General features: G+C 40.9%; 1 protein-coding gene across 3 annotated transcripts in view; it reads left to right on the forward strand.

Moving 5' to 3' along the window:
* Positions 1 to 22,473, forward strand: part of LOC142099370 (P-selectin-like) — a 416,714-nt gene that overhangs the window by 355,906 nt on the left and 38,335 nt on the right. For all 3 annotated transcript variants that reach the window (XM_075182758.1, XM_075182760.1, XM_075182761.1), the window contains 3 exons: positions 4,269 to 4,454; positions 10,145 to 10,330; positions 18,103 to 18,288. In XM_075182758.1, the coding sequence (XP_075038859.1) occupies positions 4,269 to 4,454; positions 10,145 to 10,330; positions 18,103 to 18,288 (558 nt within the window). The remainder of the gene's footprint in view (positions 1 to 4,268; positions 4,455 to 10,144; positions 10,331 to 18,102; positions 18,289 to 22,473) is intronic.

Here is a 22,473-nt window from a genome sequence, read left to right on the forward strand (position 1 = left end):
GATCAAGAGGACAGGAGGTAGAGTAGGAAGATAAGAAGAGCGTAGAAATTTCCTCTTCATTTGTGGGGTCAAATGAAGAGAGGGTGTCAGAGGGTAGTGGGAAGGAATTGAGCTGATTGCTTGTCGAGGAAGAGGATACCATTTCTAGTCTGATCTTATCAATCTTGTCTTTGAAGTAGGAAGCAAGATCCTGAGCACTGATAGTAGATGGAGGGTTCGGGGTAGGAGGATTGAGAAGATGATTAAATGTATTGAAAAGGCGTTTGGGGTTAGAAGCCTGAGCATAGATAAGAGATTGAAAGTATGTTTGTTTTGCAGTGTCCAGAGCATTTCGATAGGAGTGGTAGACAGAAGTATATGTGAAGAAGTCATTAGAGCTTCGAGATTTACGCCAGTGACGTTCTGCTTTACGGAACAGTTTTTGAAGATTTCGTGTTGCTTTGGTGTGCCACGGTTGACATCGAAGTCAACGTGTAGTATGAAGTGTCGCTGGAGCCACTTGATCAAGGGCCGTTGCTAAGGTTAGGTGAAAATGAGGTACTGCCATCTCAGGGGATGAGAATGTAGAGATAGGGGAGAGAAGGTGTTGAAGAGAGGTGGAAAATTGTTGAAGATTAATAGAATTAAGATTTCTACGAGTATGAGGAGGCTTGGTTGAGTTAGACAGTAGAGAGCTTAGAGCAGTGGGGTGAGAGTGTAGCTGATAAGGTGATGATCCAAGAGGGGGAAGGGTGTATTAATAAAATTAGAAACTGAGCATAGTCTAGAGAAAACAAGATCAAGGCAGTGGCCATCCTTATGAGTAGATGATTCAATCCACTGGGAAAGGTCAAGTGAGGAGGTTAGAGAGAGTAGTTTGGAAGCAGCTTTGGAAGGTGGGTTATCAATGGGGATGTTGAAGTCACCCATGATGATGGTGGGGATGTCTGAAGATAATAAGTGAGGGAGCCATGCAGAGAAATCCTCAATAAATTGTTGGTGTGCTCCAGGGGGACGATAGATCACCGCAACACGTAGGGAGAATGGATTAAAAATGTGAATAGCATGTACTTCAAATGATGTGAACGTGAGTGATGGGACATTTGGTAGAACTGTGTATGTGCACTGTGGGGAGAGAAGTAGTCCAACCCCACCTCCTTGTCTGCCTTCAGGTCTGGAGGTGTGGGTGAGATGGAGGCCACCATGTGAAAGTGCTGCAGGTGAGGCAGTGTCTGATTGCATGAGCCATGTTTCTGTTATTGCCAGAAGGTTGAGGTTTTTTGAGAGGAAGAGATCATGAACGGAGGTAAGTTTGTTACAAACAGAGCGTGCATTCCAAAGGGCACATTTAAAGGACTTAGGAAGAGAGGGGAGACAGGTGATGTGTTTGAGGTTTGCTATAGAACGGTAGTGCTCAGATGTATGTGAGTGTGAGGAGTGTGGGGGACCTGGATTAGAGGATATATCACCAGCTAATAGAAGCAGAGTGAGAGAAAGATAGGCAAGGGGATTGTAAGATGTGTGGCCTTTTATTTTCTGGCGACAGGTGGAGGCTGTACTTGTTAGAGATAATAAATAGGATAACAGTTCATGGGTGAGTGGAGTAATGCAGGTGCAATATGAACAAATTTGTGTGTTGGTGGAGGGGTGAAAGATGACACAGTCCTAAAGATCATGCCATGAAATGAGACTAAGAAAAGCAATTTGTGAAACATTGTGATAAAAGTGGTAAAAGCAAAAAGCAAGGGTATTTTAAGAATTACCTCTTTGCAGTCTTCTATATAAATAGACAAGTAGTGCAGAAATAGGCTGTGGCAGATGCAGCTTTTTGCTGGGAGTAAAATCAAGTCAAATGTAGTCCAATGTTTGGCCAACTGTGTTGTCTAACTGTGCATTTTCGTCCACTTAGTGTAGAAATCACACACGTCTAACCCCACATACGTCTCCCCATAGAATGAAGCTAAGATGTAGTCAGTCTAATTTAGGAATACACTACAGATGTGCTAATTGGTCAGCTAATCAAAGGAAAAGAAAACATTTGTGGAATAGGATAGAGGAGGCCAGATACCTATCATAAATTAGGCAGTAATAAAAGACTGTGCCAACCTAAGTTTAAACAGATAACAGTTTCCTATAACATACTTTTAAACACAGATTGCAGGGATGAATTTCATAGAATAATGATCAGAGTAGTAGTAGAATGGATGAACATACCTGGAGATGAAAAGAGAAGAGAAAGATGAGGATTAGTTGCTGTGTTGTCTAGCTGTGCATTTTCGTCCACTTTGTGAGAAAATCCCACTTAGTGTAGAAATCACACACGTCTAACCCCACATACGTTTCCCCATAGAATGCCCATTTCAGTGATCTCAAACACCTTTTTCAAGGGCTGCCAGCTGCGGGGCCTCATGTTAGAGTATTACAATCCTAGCCTATTATTATTATCATTTATTTGTTAGGTGCCACAAGGTGTCCGCAGCGCCGTACATAGTACAAACAGTAAACCATACAGGGTTAAACAGTACAGAACAGTAATCACAAAGTACCAGTGCTTCAGAAACTCCGGGACAGACAAATGGAGTAAGGATGGAGCAGAAGAACAGGTGTGGAGACACGAGGGAAGAAGTGCCCTGCTCAAACGAGCTTACATCCTAAGGGAGGGTGGACGAAACAGACACAAGAGGGAGCGATGATACCAGGGGAGAGAGGGAAGAGCGAGCAGAGTAGGTGAGGGGTTAGGTGGATGAATGGTAGGCTTTAAGGAACAGGTGAGTTTTAAGTGCTCGTTTGAAGGAGCACGGCTTGGGAGTGAGACGGATGGAGCGAGGGAGGTCATTCCAGTGTAGGGGGCAGCTCAGGAGAAGTCTTGGATTCTGGAGTGGGAAGTGGTAATGAGAGTGGAAGAGAGGCGACGGTCAGTGGCAGAGCGCAGGGATCGGGCAGGAGTGTGAATGGTGAGGAGGTCAGAGATGTAGGGGGCAGTAGACTGGGAGAGAGCTTTGAAAGTGGTGGTAAGGATTTAGAAGAAGAGGATTTTGTAGGGGATGGGGAGCCAGTGTAGGGCAAGGCAGAGAGGGGAAGCAGAGGAGGAGCGGCGTGAGAGAAAGATGAGTCGCGCAGCCGCATTGAGTACAGAGCGGAGGGGGGCGAGATGAGAGAAGGGGAGGCCAGTGAGGAGAAGGTTGCAGTAGTCGAGGCGGGAGATGATGAGTGCATGGATGATGGTTTTGGTGGCGTCTTGTGAGAGGAAGGGTCGGATGCGGGCTATGTTGCGAAGTTGGAGTCTACAGGCTTGGGCAAGGCATTGGACATGGGGGACAAAAATAGAGAGAGGAGTCAAGGGTGACACCCAGGCAACGGAGTTGGGTAACAGAGGAGATGGTGGTGTTGTTAACAACGATAGAGAGGTTGTGGTGGGAGGGGAGTTTGGGGGGAGGAAGGACAATGAATTCAGTTTTGGAGATGTTAATTTTGAGAAAGCAGGAGAACATCCAGGAGGAGATGGCAGAGAGGCAGTCAGATACGCGAGAGATAAGGGAGGAAGAGAGATCAGGAGAAGAGATGTAGAGTTGAATGTCGTCAGCATACAGGTGATACTGAAGACCAAAGGAGGAGATGAGCGCACCAAGGGAGGAAGTGTATAGCGAAAAGAGTAAAGGGCCGAGGACAGAGCCCTAGGGGACGCCTACTGGGAGTGGGGAGGGGGTGGAGGAAGAGCCAGACATGGAGACAGAGAAGGTGCGGTTAGCGAGGTAGGAGCAGAGCCAGGCATGGACGGAACCGGAGAGGCCGAGAGAGAGAAGAGTTTGCAGAAGGAGGGGATGGTCCACAGTGTCAAAGGCCGCGGAGAGGTCAAGGAGGATGAGTAAGGAGAAGTGACCCTTAGATTTGGTTGAAAGGAGGTCGTTGTTAACTTTGGCCAGGGCAGTTTTAGTGGAGGGAACAGTATCCAGATTGGAGAGGGTCAAGGAGGGAATTGTCCGAGAGATATCTGGTGAGGCGACAGCAGACTATCCGCTCAAGAAGTTTGGAGGCGTAGGGGAGAAGTGAGATGGGGCGGTAGTTGGCGACAGAGGTGGGGCCTATCATAGCCTGGTGCAGGTTGTGGCTTTTGTAAGGGGAATCCCACAGTGTTTGTCTCCCCCGCTGCAGAGCCAGTCAGCCAAGGTTAGGCGCGTTGGTGCTTAGATCACTTTTTAATAATTGTTATGGCACATATGGTACATGATGTATAATGTGGATGTACTGAATATTGTTTTCATACTTCAATTTAATTTCTTTTATTGCAGCTGTATCATGCATGACTCTACAGAGACTAGAACATGGACAAATCAATTGTACGGGTGCATTTGGAAAAATGAAGTTCAGCTCTATTTGCAATATCAGTTGTGAAGAGGGATTTGAATTAAAAGGATCAAGCTCATTATTGTGCCAGAACTCAAGCGAATGGTCAGAACCTACACCAGCATGTTTAGGTAAATAACTATTGCCAGTGAAACACTATAGATATGTCAGTTTGATATTTAATAAGTAAATGTGTCTCTACAAATACATCTAGCTTATTGATATTAATCAGGGTTGCAAGGGAATTTTTCATATGCAAACTGAACATAAATGACAAGAAAAGTATATAATATAAATGCAAGCCCATAATTATTTGTTTTCCTTTATCTATTTTTAACATTACTTACAGATTATTAGATCCAAGAAAATGGTAATTATTGTTAAACCTCTATTTACGTCCTGCTTAGTATAGAGCACAGTATGTAGTTCCTATCCCACGGCCTCAGGGAAGTGGATACTGGTGGACTAAATACACTGAAAGTTTTCGGTATTGTGGGGTGGGACTTAATAAAGTTACCACTCTCTATGCCATTTTTTAATGGCTCATCATGTACTGTTCACCTTCCAATGCTCATAGAGAGTGCACAAGAGTTTCAAACCAGTCACAATTTAATTTTATTTATCAGAGTCCATAATAAAAGGTAAAAAAAGAAACCCTTCAAAACAAGCATAACAGCAACCTCCACTATTGGCATTCATCATGAAGTAGCATATAAAACAAGACTCACAAAGTCCCTAGTGACTATCTAAAGCTGCCAACCAGGTAAAAGGCAGAAGCTTCAAAACTTGCATACAAAATAAATTAATCTGATGAAGTGACATCACTCATAGACTGAACATGGCTTGATGGAAGAGTGATTACTATAACCAAAGCCAGGTGCGTGCGCACAGTTACTACTAAATAATTACTAGCCTCCTGATTAGTTTCTCACAATTGGGCAATAGAACTTTTAAAGGAAGGGAGGGCTGACCAGCTCCTAGTTTCCTGCTATTCTCTCTGCTCTACTACCTGCCCCGACCTTTGGCCTGTCCCTGTTTACTCTGCTTGCTACAAACTCAGGAACCTTGCACTGTTTTTAGACTTGTTTCTGAACAGTTACACCTGATTATTCGGTTACACCTCCTCCTACCTGTGCTAAAGTCTCCAAACATAAGCTCCTACTATCTAATTAAGTCCTGGCGGCATCTGAGTACCTGCGAGCAAAACAAGCTCTATGGGAAAGGTGGCTGCTAAAGGTGAAGACCTCTATCACTAGTTCTAGGAGTTCCTGTTTGGGATGCTAGCCTCACACTGAGAGATGCCATAGTCTCCCACAAGATTTATACCAAAATGTGAATATCAACAGACGTTGAAGAATGAGGTTTTCATAATAAGTGCAAGTCCTTGTGCAGCTCCAATAATGCTGGTTTGAAAAGATATTAATTATTTAATTTTGCATAGATTAGCACAAACTGAATGCTTGCACTCACAGCAATGTCTATCCTTTGCAAATGATTCAGAAATTTCTAGCTGCTCTTTAAGAAGCCCAGTATTTTTGTTTACTTTGGATATGGCCAGCGGTTATTGATTGGTGATTGAACTGCAAGGCAGACAGAAGTCTGCTTTTGTGACACCCATGGGGCTATTCAAGTTTAAATGAATGCCTCTTGGTCTCACCAATACATGTGGAACATTCCAGTGGCTGATGGAATAATGCCTAAAACACCAGAATTATGAGACAGTACTGATTAACCAGGATTATGCAATAGTGGTTTCAAAATCAGGTCCCAACAGGAGGCAGATACAAAAGTACAGACAGTAATGGTGTCTATGTTAAAAAAAAAATGGAAGAGGCCCACTCAAAGGTAAAGGTAGCAACTGCTACTTACCACTATACCATAGGACAATTGATCAATTAGAATATGATCAACAAGTGCTGTATTGGTGGGTGGAGTTGCAGAAGGAGCTTAAAAAAGTATGGCAACTGATAGTGCCAACTTTAGAATTATACAAAATAGTGAAGGTCTTTCATCTGTTAGGTGGACATTATTTAAATGTTCCTAATCTGCTACTGGCAATTGCCTGCAGTGTGCTGAAAATCAGTGAGTTGGAGCTAGAGGATTGAGAGGCAGACCATCCTATTACCATATAACAACAGTTTGGAATGCTTATTTCAAAGGAAATTGTTCCTACTTCAGATATGCTCTCTGCCCATATTGTTCTGATTGATGAGGTAAAGGATTCTCTAAATTTCAAAGCTATAGGTCCACTTCCTTGCTCAACAATTATCTATGCATAGTTGCCAAAGTATTATCAAATTACCTAGTTTTAATTTTACCATCTCTTATCCATTAAGACCAAGTTGGATTTATTGCTGAAAGACAGTGCTTTAATTGCTCAAGTACAACACTATTAATGTTGTTGCTGCTGAAAAAGCTTTTGGTTGAGTAAGCTGTAATTTTTTCCCAAGATGTATACCAATACAGTTTTCTATTATAAGCATTTTTTTAATATTTCTTCTGGCAAAATAGCTATATTAGGACTTACTGGTTTTCTTGGACCAAGATTTTTTCTTTCTTTTATGTCTCCGTGATCTTTTAGGAAACCTGATAGCGCTGCAACAACTCCTCTTTTATACAATTATTTATTTGCTCTGCACATATACGTTTATGTTGAGACATGTCAAGTAACCAGTAGTTTATTACCATATCACTTTTTGCTGATGGATTGACAAAAGCAAAATATAAAATCTTTGTGCCAGAGATTTTGGCAAAACATTGGACTTTTATCAATGCTGTTAAATATGAGATTTTAATCTTACTTTACCCTGGAATTGGTCAACAGTTATTGGTAGGTGATTGAACCTCAAGACAGGCTATACTGGATGTGTCTCTAGTAGTTGTGCTGCAATTTTTTAATAGTCTCTAACAAACCACCGATGATACATTGCTATCCCCAAGAAGGACCTCAGCTATTCCAATCTAGTACTGTTCGTATGAAAATGTAGTTACATTTAGTCCATGACATATTTAATAGCTATTTATAGTTCCATTTACACACATAATTATGCACTTTCCTTACTAAATTGTGAAGAGATCTCAACCATTGGAGTTGTTACAATAGTTCCTGTTAGGAAGAATCAAATTCATTGCAATGAAATTGCTACCATGCCTTCTTTGTTTATTCTGCAAATTGCCAGTTTATGTATTTACTAACAGACTTATACAACTTCAGAGAGATTATACTCACTGGCTGAATAGCAAGGCTAGAATTCCATTGTATGTTGGAGACTTAACAGGCCTAATTCATTAGGACACGTATTCTGAGCGCAATTCTCGCTCCATATTCTGCGCATGTATTCATGAGTGCAGGACTTCTGAACTCATCAAGGAACGGATCTCAAGATACGTGCGCTGTTGAATTAGAGTGTAGGTCTGTTGTGCTCTACTACACAAGACACAGTACGATACATACAATACATATGTTGATTATAAATTGTAAAAAGAACGCACAGTAAATTAAAAGCAAATATAGAATTAATGTCACCATAATGAAGCAGTAATGATAAAACATTGAAAAAAAGGTATTTAAAAAATACATTTATTAGAACGTTGTTAATTTCTACTGAACATACAAATACATTTTAGAATTTATCGTGATTGCAAAATCATGTTACAGGATGTATACAAGACTGTCATCATTACTGATTGGGACTTAGACTAGTTCCAGAGCTATTGCATGATATACAGTAGAAAATCCAGTAACAATCACGGCTGTACTGCTTGACATGGCTATGGCTGCGTGCTTTCAAGTTTGGCATGCCCCTTTTGTACATAGAGAACAGAAAAACACCACTTTCCCACCCACTTTACTCCCCAAAGTCATAAACTGTAGTAAGTGCTCCTTGTGCTCACTGCTCACTATCTCACTAACAATGCTTGCATACACATACGTATCTCTTAGTTTCTCGGTCATATCTGTCTGTTCTGGTCATGCGCAGAGTGATTCTGCATACTATACACTCTAAATCATCGGGTATGTGGTCCCAGTATTGTCTGTCCTATACTCACAACATAGTCTGCTCATATTGTTCAGCTGCACTCTTTCACAGCATTATGCTATCAGTTGATATTAAAAGTGGAATTTTGGCTTTGGCAACCTGAAAGACAATTGCAATTTAATATTTCTGCTACACTTAAACATACACTTTACATATGGATCTCTTATGTGATTAGACATGGGTTGATCATAATTCAGGGTCAAGCTTTTTTCTGATCTATCTACAACACATTTTGTTAGTTGACTGCAATCATTGAACATTTTGTGATTCATATAGAATTGGACATTTCATTTTATCTAAAATACCTCAAGCTAAAGAGTGAACGAAAACTAAATCTGAGTTTTTTTTCTCAAAGGACACAGTCCTACATGTATAGCCTAGTTACATGTGTTTCTATTACACCAAAATGCTCTCTTCAAATAGCATGGGACAATGACTGAAGCAGACTGGGTTGTTATTTGAAAGCCAGCTTTTAAACTCCTATTGGCCATAATTGACAAAAAGAGGGCAATCAGAATTGTTTTCATTGGTATCTAACTTTGTCTCCACCTAATACTCACAATGTCTTCAGATCTTCCTGTTTCCAAGTGTGTGGTGTTGTTAATACTTTTTACCATATATGTATGTGACTTCCTATTGGCAGGGGGTAGTTAAGATGCTGACAAAGATTTTGGAATACTTATCTCGCCAAAACTTGATCACTGTCAGGCCTTTACTAGTGGCCATTCTGGAGATACTGTACACTCCAATAGTCAGTTAAACCAGCCATTATAGTCAGTGGTAACCCAAGTGTGTTGCCATGTCTATCAATGAAAGCCTTTGGTCCAGTCTTGTGCTCAGGAACCATTTTGTTTGGTTCATGACACCATGATTAAATCACAGCATGGAAATTAAATGTTGTTTGTTTCTAATGATTATAATATTCCAACATTAGTAAGGAAATGCCTCTAAAATCATATTGGGCCATCACTATTACATCTCCTTAGAGACAGGCTAGAGAAATACAAAAGACGCATGAATGAATATCATGCCAGAATGCACTAATATATCAAATTTCCCTAGGTCTAACAATATCTGGTTTGTCTAGTAGTGCTGATAGGTAATATATATATATATATATATAATTTTAACCCTCTACTTAGGAAATCTAGCTACTCTTAGTCCAACCCAAATTTCACATCTGTGCTATGTTGGATAAGCAGTTTGGGCATTAGAAGGATTGCAGAAGTAAGTGAGAATTTCTTCTTCAATTTATCTGGCATAATTCCACCTAAAATGAATATATATATATATATATATATATATATATATTAGAAATATTTAATTACTAAGCTAACATATATAGCTCTTTTTCTTTTTCAGTAAACATTTTATTGAGTTTTATAGGTAAATAACAAAGTGTGGGAAGTTGACATAATCTGTGAATCACAATCGGGTTCAACTTCCAAGAAAAAAAGACAGCATATTTCAAATCGTATATAATGTCAATGGGGGGAGGAAAAAGACTAGAAAAAAAGGAAAGAATGAAAAGAGAGGGGGAGAGGGAGTGGGTGGGTCACTAGCCAAAAATAAAAAGGAAGAAACAAGTAGAGTAAATGTAGATCCATGACTTGTGAAAGAAAGAGTGAAAGCTACACAGCCTTAGAAAGCATAGCTTTTTCTTAAAAACACGTTCATGGTTTCTAGTGCTGGGATAATGGTATATGCATTTAACATTTGCTATGGTGCATATGGTACATGATGATTTGTTTTCATACTACAATTTATTTTCTTTATTACAGCTACATCTTGCAAGGCTTTACAAAGTCCAGAACATGGACAAATCAATTGTTCTGATGTATTTGGAAAATTCCAGTATGAATCCATTTGCAACTTTTCTTGTAAAGAGGGATATGAATTAAAAGGATCAACGTCGTTATTGTGCCTGAAGTCAGGAGAATGGTCCGAATCTACCCCAACATGTTTAGGTAAATAACTATTGTCCAGTGTAACACTGTAGTAATGTCATTTTATTAATTAATGTACCATGTAGGTAGTAGAGGCATTGCTACAAAACTCCCGTACAAAAAAGTGGTACAAGTAATTTTTTACATACATTTTCTATAAAAAAAAAATAATCATCCTCTGTCAAAATCATTTCCTTTTGTCACATTACACCATGGAAAATGAAATAAATGAAATCCAATTTTTTAAAACTTAATTTACACATTTCACCGTACAATATTCAATTAACAACAATAAAATAATTTAACAGTTCTGAAAATTAATAAACAATGAAAAACTAGAATAACAGAGTTGGAAAAGTGAACAGTGCTCTGATTTAATACTTTGTACAGCCACCTTTTGCTGTAGTTACAGTTAATTACATTATTTTCTTGGCGGTATGTTTAGGGTCGTTGTTGTGCTGGAATGTGAACCACCCTCCCATGTTCAGCTGTCTAGCAGAGAGCCGCAGGTTTTCCTCAAGACTTTTTGTATATTTGGCAGCATCCATTTTCCCTTCAATTCTGATCAGTTGCCCAGTCCCTGCCGAAGAGAAACGCCCTCACAATATAATGGTGGCACCACCATGCTGTAGTACTGTAGTAGGGTGTGTTTTGGGTGGTATGCTGTGTTTGGTTTGCACCAAACATAGCGCATAGAGTTCAGTCCAAAAAATCTATATTGGTCTCCACTGATCATATAATCTTTAGCCACATGGTATCAAAAGCTTCCAAGTGTTTTTTCACAAAGAGCAAAAGAGACAGTGTGGCACTTTTTCAGAAGAGGCTTCTTTCTTACCACCCTGCCATTCAGGGTGGCAAGAAAGGAGTGCTGCTGTTTTTCAAAAGTCTTTAACAAACCACCAATGATACACTGCCATCCCCATGAAGTACCTCAATTCTGTAACAGAAGTGAGGTTCTTCAAATCTAGTGCTGCTCGTCTGAAACTTTGTTACATTTAGTCCACTACATAATTAATGACTGATTATGGCCCCCTTTACTTGCATAATTATGCCTGTGTTATTAATAAATTGTGAAGAGATTTCAACAAATGGAGTTGTTGCAATATTCCCTGTGTCACGTCTCAATCCCGCTTGTGGGCATCTGTACCGTCATCCCCTGCTAACAGTATGCCGGCATCACTTGCTCGCCTGTATCATGAACAGTTTGCTCTGCGCATGTGCAGTACCGTACTTCACCCATTGGAAGATTCCTCTCTTCCCTCATTGGCCGCAAGAAATTTAAACCTCCCAAGTACACCTAAATATTAGCCTGTTCTTCAGTTCACTTCCTGTGCTAGGATCTGGCTTCTGTTCTCCTTGTGATATCAGCCTCTCTACTCCAGCACTGAACCTGCTGTTCCTAGTGACTCCTTTACCAACCTTGGTTCTCACCATCTGCTGCCTCTCTAAGCTACCGCTGTTACCGTGACTTCTCTGCAGCCACTCCAAGTTACTTATGTGATATCAGCTGCTCTACTCCAGCTGTTCCAGTGTCTCCTTCACCATCACCTGAGTTACCTGTATCGTGGCAGCCTCTGTTCTCTCCATCTGCTGTCTCTCTGAGCTCTGCTGTTTCTGTGACTTCTCTGCAGCCGCTCCAAGTTACTCACATGGCATCAGCCACCCTACTCCAGCATTGACCCGCTGTTCTTGGTTCTTTCAGCAATTACTTCCAGCTACCTAAGAGGTATCAGTCGGTTCTCTCCCTGCATTGAACCTGCTAATCAGTGACTGTTTTCTCTATATGCTGCCTTCAGTATTGTGCCGCTTTCAGTCTCCAGTCTCCATTTGGCTCCTCCTCAATTATCTGCTACCTACACTCTCTCTCAGGACTGCGACCTGCGGGATAGGTGCTGCTAAGCCCATACTCCTTTGCGGGGGTCCCTGGTGAATACCACCTACTCGTTAGACTCCGCGTCTGCGAGAGAGAGCCCAGTCATCATGCAGAGTCCGAGGATCCATTGATCTCTTAGGCCAACCGTGACACCCTGGTTAGGAAGAATCACATTAATTGCAATGAAATTGCTACCATGCCTTCTTTTTTTAGTCTGCACATTGCCAGTTTATGTATTTACTAACAGACTTAAAAAGCCTCAGAGAGATTTTACTCACTGGCTGAATAACACGGCTAGAAGACAATGAAATTGCTACCATGTTATACCTTGGATCGATATGCAGGAAATTTAATATTGTCTGCTCTATACTCCTAATCTCACAAGACAGTTTGCTCAAATTGTTCAGCTGTACTCTCTCACAGTATCATGCTATCCATTGATATTGAGAGTGAACATTCTGATGAACTGAGTAATATCTTTATATTGGCTTCTGCAACCTGACAGACAATTGCAATTTAATATTTCAGCCACACATAAACACACACTTTACCTATGGATCTCTTCTGTCACGAGACATGGACTGATTAGCAAACCCTTGCCCTTTATGATGATATTTCAGGGTTAAGCTTTATGTCCTGATCTATCTACAACATATTTTGTTAGTTGGTTGGAATCATTGAACACTTTGTACGTCATGTAGAATTGGACAATTAATTTTTATCTAAAATACCTCAAGCTAAAGAATGAAACAAAACGAAATCTGAAACTCTGCCTAAGTAATCAAAGGGCACAGTCCTACATGTGTAGCCTGGTAACGTGCATCTTTTACACCAAGATGCCCTCTTCAAATTAGGGATGTGCACCGGCGACTTTTGGTGTCTCGTGTTTTGGATTCGGATTTTCGCAATGTTTTGGGTTCGGATTTGTTTCACAAAACACCTGCCGAAAGGTTTTGGTTCGGATTTAAGGTTTTGGATTCGGATTTTTTTTGAAAAAAGCATAAAAAGTTAAAAAATCAAGTTTTTGGGCTTATTTTCACTCCTACGCTATTATTAACCTCAATAACAAGCATTTCCACTAATTTACAGTGTATTCTGAACACCTCACAATATAGTTATTAGTCCAAAATGTTGCAACAAGGTATCTTTCTGGACTGCGTAGTGGAGTGGTCCCCACAATATAATAAGAAAACCATCAACTGGTCTTAATCGCACCAAAAAATGTACCTGGACTGCGTAGAGGAGTGGGTCACCACAATATAATTTAAAAACCCTGAACTTGTATGATTCACACCAATAAATGTATCTGGACTGCGTAGAGGAGTGGTCACCACAATATAATTAATAAAAAAAAACCTCCACGGCTCTGAATTTCCAAAAAAAAAATTCTGGACTGTGTAGTGGGGTGGCCCCGGTACTAAATTTGATACCTGGGCCACAATACCTCCTCGAAGTTCCAAGTGTAGTGTTTCTAACATATTAACACTACACTAATTCTAGCACGTCAAACCCTCTTGTTTTAAATAATGACAGGGCATTTAACTTTTGATTTCATTTTTTGAATTTGTTGACATTTTCTTTTACTTTTTGAACATGGCAAACGACTGTTGAATGGTCACATAATGCCAAAAAAATAGTTGCAAGATGGAATTGTCCTTGGGCCCTCCCACCCACCCTTATATTGTTGAAATAGGACATGCACACTTTAACAAACCAATCATTTCAGCGACAGGGCCTACCAAACAACTGTGGCTGAAATGAATGGTTTGTTTGGGCCCCCACACCAAAATAACAATTCATCTCTCCCTGTACAAACTAAACAGGCTCTACTGAGGAAAGATGTCGTCCTCATCCTCAACCTCTGATTCCTCTCCCCCTACAGTGTGTACTTCCTCCTCCTCACACATTATCAATTCATCCCCGCTGGACTCCACAACCACAGGTCCCTCTGTACTATCTGGAGGGCAGTGCTGTACTTCATTGAGGAATTGATTATTCATTTTTATAAACATCATTTTTTCAACATTGTGAGGAAGCAACCTCCTTCGCCGCTCACTGACCAGGTTCCCCGCTGCACTAAAAACTCTTTCCGAGTACACACTGGAGGGGGGACAACTCAGGTAAAATAGAGCCAGTTTGTACAGGGGCTTCCAAACTGCCTTTTTGTCACTCTTGAGGTAATGCTGCACCACCAAATTAATGGTGTGTGCAAAACATGGGACGTGCTGGAAATTGCCCATATTTAATGCCCGCACAATGTTACTGGCATTGTCTGACACCACAAATCCCCATGAGAGTCTAAGTGGGGTAAGCCACTGGGAGATAATTTCCCTCAGTTTCTCTAATATGTTGTCAGCGTTGTGCCTCTTATTAAGGCCTGTAATACACAATGTTGCCTGCCTTTGCACGAGCAGCCATTTTGTAGATGCTGCTACTGATGTTGCTGTTGCTGCGGAAGGCGATGCATCTACCCAGTGGGCTGTCACAGTCATATAGTCCTTCGTTTGCCCAGAACCACTTGTCCACATGTCCGTGGTTAAGTGGACAGTGGGTACAACCGCATTTTTCAGAGCACTGAGGACACTTGATCGTACTTCTCTGTACATTTTTGGTATCGCCTGCCTAGTGAAGTGGAATCTCAACGGGATTTGGTACCGGGGACACAATACCTCCATCAACCCTCTAAATCCCACTCCACTGATGGCAGACATCGGGCGCACGTCTAACACCAACATTGCAGTTACAGCCGCAGTTATACGCTTTGCAATAGGGTGACTACTATCATATTTTGTGGTCATGGCAAACGACTGTTGGACGGTCAATTGTTTTGTGAAAGACTTAGCGGTCTTACGACTTTCCCTCTGGAAAGATGACCGACCAACAGCAGCAGTGGCAGTAGTAGGCGTACCGCTGCAGGATTCCTCGGATGAATCCCGTATTGGAGAGGACTCAGTCTGGCTGCTGACTTGGGCTGCAGGACTGAATCTGATGGAGATTGTGGAGGAAGTTTACGAGGAGGGTGTTGCTGGTGTGTATCCAACTGGACCACGGGATTTAGGTGTCCCTGTACCGATGACGGTCCTAGCCCCAGTTCCTGAACTAACCACTGGACTATGAAGGTTATTCAGGTGACGTATAATGGAGGATGTCCCTAGGTGGGCAAGATCCTTACCCCTGCTTATTTGAGCTTTGCATAAGCTACATATGGCCATACATTGGTTGTCCGGATTTGCATAAAAATAACTCCAGACCGAAGAGGTGCATTTTTTTGGTCTTCTGACCAGGCATGATGATGGGCTTTTTCATCTCATGGACATCAGCTGTTTCCCCCCCCTGGTGCCTCATTTACAATAACCACATCACCATCCTCATCATCAAGTTCCTCCACAGCGCCAGCTACATCATCAATAGCCTCCTCCCGAGCCACCTTTTCCCGTACAGTGATGGGAAGGTCAGGCTTGACAACCACCAACACCCTTGGACTCGCCTTGGGGATTTGTGATAATTTCTCTTTAGAAGGCAGAGTTGTTTGCTGTTTTGTTGCTGACAGCAAACTCTCTTCAATTTTTTGTAGGGGGGGGGAGGAGGAGGAGGGCTAAGATCCTTGGGTGAAGATGGACCACTAGTCATGAACACGGGCCAGGGCCTAAGCTGTTCCTTGCCACTACGTGTCGTAAATGGTATATTGCCAACTTTACGTTTCTCCTCAGATGATTTTAAGTTTCTCTTTTTGCTTTTTTTTGAGAACTTGGGCTTATTGGATTTTACATGCCCTGTACTAGGAGATTGGGCATCGGGCTTGGAAGACAACGTTGGTGGCATTTCATCGTCTATGTCATGACTAGTGGCAGCAGCTTCAGCATTAGGAGGAAGTGGGTCTTGATCTTTCCCTACTTTATCCTCCAAATTTTTGCTCTCCATTATATGTAGCACAAGATACTGCAGAATGTGTGAACTTGGTAATATTGCAGTACCAATGGGCTTATACTGCAGGATTGGTTTTGCAAATTTTGTTGTAATTTAATTTTTTTAAAATTTTTAAACACTTGGGAATATTGGGGAAATAACTATGCCCTTAGAAGCACAGAGCACGGGACACAGGACCACTGGACTGAACAGGACACAGCACACAGGACCCAGCAGCACCACTGAACTCAAAATTGACAGAGCACAGCACACAGCACCACTGGACTGATACTGCAGAACACAGCACAGCACAGCACAGAACTAAACAGCACAGCACGAGATCTACCAGAACAGAGAACCACCTAACACACCCTCCCTCTACCCTGATCAATGCCCGAGTGAAGATGGCGGCGACTAGCTGGGAATTTATAGGATCCGAGTATCGCGAGATCCGACAGCGGGATTATGACTCAGAGCCTCAGTTTCAAGTTTTCATTTGGCGCCAATACCCGGATCTGTCTCAGATTCAGCTCGGATCCGCAACGTTCGGGTGGGCTCGGATTCAGGAAATCCGAGTGCGCTCATCTCTACTTCAAATAGCATGGGGCAATCACTGAAGCAGACTGGGTTGTCATTTGAAAGCCAGCTTTTAGAAGGCTATCGGTCATAATTCACAAAAAAGAGGGCTATCAGACTTGTTTTTACTGGTATCGAACTGTCTTGTCTCCACCTAATATTTCCAATTTGTTCAGATATTTCCTGTTTCCAAGTGTGTGGTGTGGTTAATACATTTATCATATATGTTTACCTGCTTGTGACTTCGTATTGAAAGTTAGAAATCAAGATACTAACCAAAATGTTTGGAATACTTATTTCCCTAGAACCTGGCCACTGTTGGGCTATTTATCAGTGACCATTCTGGAGATGCTCTATCCTCAAATGGTTATTTAAAACAGCCATTAGATAAGGTGGCAACACTCTCATAAGTGTGCAACCATTTCTGTCAATGACAGCTTTGGGTCCAGTCTTGTGACGAGGAACCATTTTGTTTGGTTCATGACATCGGGCATGATTCATTAAGGAAAGTTAAGCAAAAAATAGATTAAGTTTTCTTGCTCAAGTTTGCTGGAGAAAACCATGTTGCAATGCACATAAGGAAATTACTATCTGTTTTTCCATGAAGCACACAAATATTTGATATCTTATTTGTACACTGAAACTTAAAGTTGATCTAGGACATGCCCTACCCCCATAAATTTGCCATCACATTTTAAATTTACCTCCCCCTCCAATGCAAATTGGTTTTGCCTTACTTACTTACTATTGCTTAATTTTCCATAATGAATCAGGTCCACCATGATTAAATCACATCATTGAAATTGAATGTTGTTTGTTTCTAACCTTTCTAATATTTCCACATTAGTAACGGGAAGCCTCTAAAATCATATTGTGCCATCACTCTTACATCTCCTTAGAGACAGGCTAGGGAAATGCAGAAGAAACATGAATGAATATTATGCCAGACAGCACTAATATATCAAATTTCCCTAGGTCTAACAATACCTGGCTTGTCTAGTAGTGCTGGTAGGTAAGAAATAAAAAAGTGCAATAAAGAAAATCCTACACAGATTCCCCCTATATAGCTACATTTTAATAAGTGTATATATATATTTTTTTAACCTTCTACTTAGGAAATTGAGCTACTTTTAGACCAAGCCACATTTCACATCTGTGCTATGTTGGATAAGCAGTTTGGGCATTATAAGGATAGCAGAAGTGAGAATTTATTCTTCAATTTATCTGGCATAATTCCACCCAAAATAAATTTATATTTATTTAGAAATATTTAATTACTATGCTAACACATTTAGCTATTTTTCTAAGAACATATTCATGGTTTAGAATGATAACATAATAGTATATGCATATAACATTTGCTATGGTGCATATAGTACATGGTAAATAATTTGGATGTGTATTGTTTTTATACTACAATTTATTTTCTTTATTACAGCTACATCTTGCAAGGCTTTACAGAGTCCAGAACATGGAGAAATCAATTGTTCTGATGTATTTGGAGATTTCCAGTATGAATCAGTTTGCAACTTTACTTGTAAAGAGGGATATGAATTAAAAGGATCAACATCCTTATTGTGCCTGAACTCAGGAGAATGGTCCGAATCTTTACCAACATGTTTAGGTAAATAACTATTGTCCAGTGTAACACTGTTGCAATGCGATTTTATTAATTATTTTATGTTTAAGTAGTAGAGTAATCTCTACAAAACTTCCATACAAAAAGGTAGTGCAAGTACGTGTTTTACATACAGTGCCTATAAAAAATCATACCCTGTCTGAATCATTATCTTTTGTTACATTACACAATGGAAATTGAAATAAATTGAATCAAACTTTTTTAAGCTTTATTTAGACATTTCACCTTTATTAAAGTAATTTTATCGTTTTCCAATAAGCATTGTCTAAGCGATTTGTGTGGTTCCGAACACAAGCAATTTATTTAGCAAAAGCAATTTGTTTAGCAGTAAAATAAATAAGTACAATATAGCCAATACATGATACCTATTAAAGATGTTACATTAAAGCAGGAAAGTATAAAACACTGAATACATTACATTTTCCTTATAGAGCTTCACCGAGGTCCATGGAACACAGCCATGCTCACATGTAGCAGGTTCAGAGAGAGAGAGAACAAAAGCCAGCATGCTTGTATATACTTATCTAGCTAACACTTAGTAAGGTCTTCATTAGTCCTGGCTTAATGGCATTCCAGTTCCTTGCAAGTTATAGGTCAGTTCATTTGATCCTTACAAAGGGTGAGAATGCCACGTGTAGCGTGGCATACTGAGTGCAATCGCACGTTAAAACAATATTAACCAATATACTTTTGTTCATCCAATTATACGACTTCGACACCTTACAACATTCAATTAACGAAAAAAATAAGGTAACCGTTCTGAAATTAATATAAAAATTAAAAACTAGAATAACAGGGTTGGAAAAGTGATCAGTCTCCTGATTTAATACTTTGTAGAGCCACCTTTTGCTGTAATTACAGCCATTTGTTACGACTAGCGGTCTATTCATCAGCCCGTAGAACCAGGTAGAGAGTCTTTCACCTCTAGCAGCCACCTTTCCCGTAGAGCTTGTTATGCTCACAGGTACTCGGATGCCCCCAGGTCTTATACTCGCAGTAGTACAGGTGTATGAACGTATCGTAGAGTAGAGTAATGGGGTGTGGAGTCTAGCGTGGTCAAAGGCAGGCCAAGATCTGGGTCTGAAGCAGGTATCGACGTCAAGGTCAGGAAAAAGGTCAAGGCTGGCAGCAGACAGGGTTAATCCAGGAATGAAGCAAGGGTCAGGGCAACAGGCAAACGATCAAATCCAAAAGAACAGGCAAAGGTCATACACGGGAAGTCCAAATAGAATTACAGGATCAGGCTCAGCAGCAGGCTAGGACACAGAAAGACTGGAACTATAACCAGCAGGGAGGCTAAGTCCTCCCTGCCTTATATACAGGTGCAGGTCAATGGGATGGGGAATGCAATCAGCCACAGGGGGCTGATGATTGCTGCCACCTGTCATAATTTGCGCACTCGCCCGGCTGCACCTAATGCTGGGACGTGGCGCTATCTACAATAGCGTGAGAGAGTCACCTACAACGCAGGTGAGAGGGTCACGACAGCTGGGCACCGCTGCGGCTCGTAACACCATTAATTTGTTTGGATATGTTTTGTGCACTTGGATTGGGGAATATTTGTCTATTCTCTCTTGCAGAATGTTTCAAGTTTGGTCAAATTTCATGGTGAGTGCCGGTGGACTCCTCCAAGTCCATCTACAGATTTTCTGTCAGATTTACGTCAGGGCTCTGACTTAGCCAGTTAAGGACATTCGCCTTTCTATACTTAAGCGACTGTGCTGTTTTCTTGGTGGTATGTTTAGAAACATTGACATGCTCGAAGGTGAACTACCTGCCCATGTTCAGCTGTCTTGATCTCATCTGACTATACAACTTTTTGCCACATGGCATCAAAAGCTTCCAACTGTTTTTTGCAAAGTGCAAACAAGACAGTGTGGCTCTTTATCAGTAGAGGTGTCTTTCTTAACAGCCATGCAGGACAGTTTTGTGTAATGCTTGTGAGATTGTTGTCACATATACAGTCCTTGTAAGTCCTTCAAAGTTTCAATTGGTCTCTTGGTAGCCTCCCTTATCAATATCCTCTTGGCTCTGTCATCCAGTTTGGAGGGACGGCACGATCTAGGCAAGGTGTTGGTGGTCTCATACACTTTCCACTTCTTAGTAATGCTGTGAATGGTACTCAGATGGAGAGTAAAAGCTTTTGAATTTTTTTTATATCCTTTCATAACTTGTGCCTTCCACAACTTTATCCCATCCCTCTTGAAAGCACTTTTCTAACCATGGTAAATTCTTTGCCTTGCCAAGAAACGGACAGTTTTATTGTGAAAAAATCAAAACTACTACAAGTGATGTCAGGTGGTGGCCTGTTTGTCTGTTAGATCTGACGGGTCATTGGTTGTGCCTGAGCAAGATTTTAATGGTTACTCTAAGAGTAATTATTGTTACAAATTTGTGTAAATGTTATGTTCACTTGATGTTAAGGTTTATAATGTGTAGATACAACTGAAAAAAAAATAATTTAAATTTATTTATATTTCCATGGTTTATTGTGACAACATGTAATGATTTTGACAGGGTATGATCATTTTCAATAGGCATTGTATATGTCCTGAACATAAATGGTAAATACATTTTTGTAGAAAGCACAACAATTTCATTATTGCAGTCACTTTTGCTTACAGATTATTCATGCTTGCCAATTTTTCCTCGTTGGTTTCAGGGAGATCCCGGGGGAGGTGGGTGTGCAGGGGTGGGGCTTGACAAATTGCATCATTCTGACCCTGCCACCTAAGATGACACAATATTTGCATAGTTAAGCCCTGCCCCTGCCACTTATCTATTGTGGGGACGAGAACCGGGAGGTTACCCTGCTCTCCAGGGAGCCCGGGAGGTCTCCCAGACATTTCGGGAGAGTAGGCAACTATGCGTTAAAGAAAAGCAGCTAATGAATCTCTAGAGACTAAAGTGTCTTTACCATTTCTGTCTCCATTACTGAAGTCATGTTGTCTTACCTGTCATTATTTAATTAAATTTTGGTCTCCATGAAAATGGCCACCTCCATAGGCATCAATACATGGACATAGGACTCAATTTCTGAACTGTCATCATGCCACAGATGGCGAAGCCAACCACGTCTTGTACTGGCTCAGCATCAGAGAAAATGCCAGACTCTTCAGGGAGTGAGGGAGATCACCCCTATTTCAGGGAGTCTCCCTGACATTCAGGGAGAGTTGGCAAGTATGAGATTTTTAGATCCTATATAACAGATACAGAGTACAGTACACACTAAAAAGCCTTATAATTAAAATATGAAGTGGCACAAGCTAGTACCTCTTGATTTGAGAAGGACAAACTGGATCATCATGCTATAATCTCATTGTCCTCCAGAGTTTCACTATAAAGTTAAAATGCTGTCAGATAAGGATTGTACAATTGTTGCACTAGGAGACAAGCGCTCAGTTGTATAGTTATTCCAGTAATCGTGCTTTTTTTTTATATAATTTAATCTATTTTAAATGTATTCAAAGAAATGAGTGAAGCAATTTACTGAATGTCAGTGGTTCTCAATCAAAGAGCCATTTTGAGAATACAAGGCCAAAACAAGTTTTAGATGTAGAAGCTAAGCAATAACACCTGCAAACCTTTTGTCATTTTAGGGGGTCATATAGAGTCAGATGTAAGACCAACTCGTAAGCACAAAAAGAGATTTTGCTTACTGCACGTGTGCAGTAGAAATATTTACATTGCTGTCTGAGAGCAGACTGAGATGTATCTCCCCTTGTACCTCTCTACTCTTAGAAAGGTGGAACGGGCCAAGGAGGGTGGGCAGACATAGGCACAATACAGCACGCTTTACTAATTCTGCTGAGGTGCAAGTAGATGCAGATATGCCACTTGGATAAGCTTCTCTTCTGGTGTAAATATATTAAAAAAATATATACATTTTTTTTTAAAATTAATGATACTCTAAGTGGGTACTGGCAAAATCAGAGGGACAGAAAGCATGGGGTCCTTCTGAAATTACTAGTACCAGCACTAGGCTATGCCAGCCAGAGGAGGTTTCACTGTAGCAGGGAAACCTGCAGCATGGGGTCCCCTGCTATAGTGTCGAACCAGCCCTAGGCTGGTCAGCATGGATATTTATTCCCTAGGGGGATCAGGCCTGCAAAAAATGGCTATTCCCACCAGGGCCTGATCAACCACTAGGCTGACCAGGCTGCAGCCTGG

Source organism: Mixophyes fleayi, chromosome 8 (assembly GCF_038048845.1).
Source record: "Mixophyes fleayi isolate aMixFle1 chromosome 8, aMixFle1.hap1, whole genome shotgun sequence".
Classification (NCBI taxonomy): domain Eukaryota; kingdom Metazoa; phylum Chordata; class Amphibia; order Anura; family Limnodynastidae; genus Mixophyes; species Mixophyes fleayi.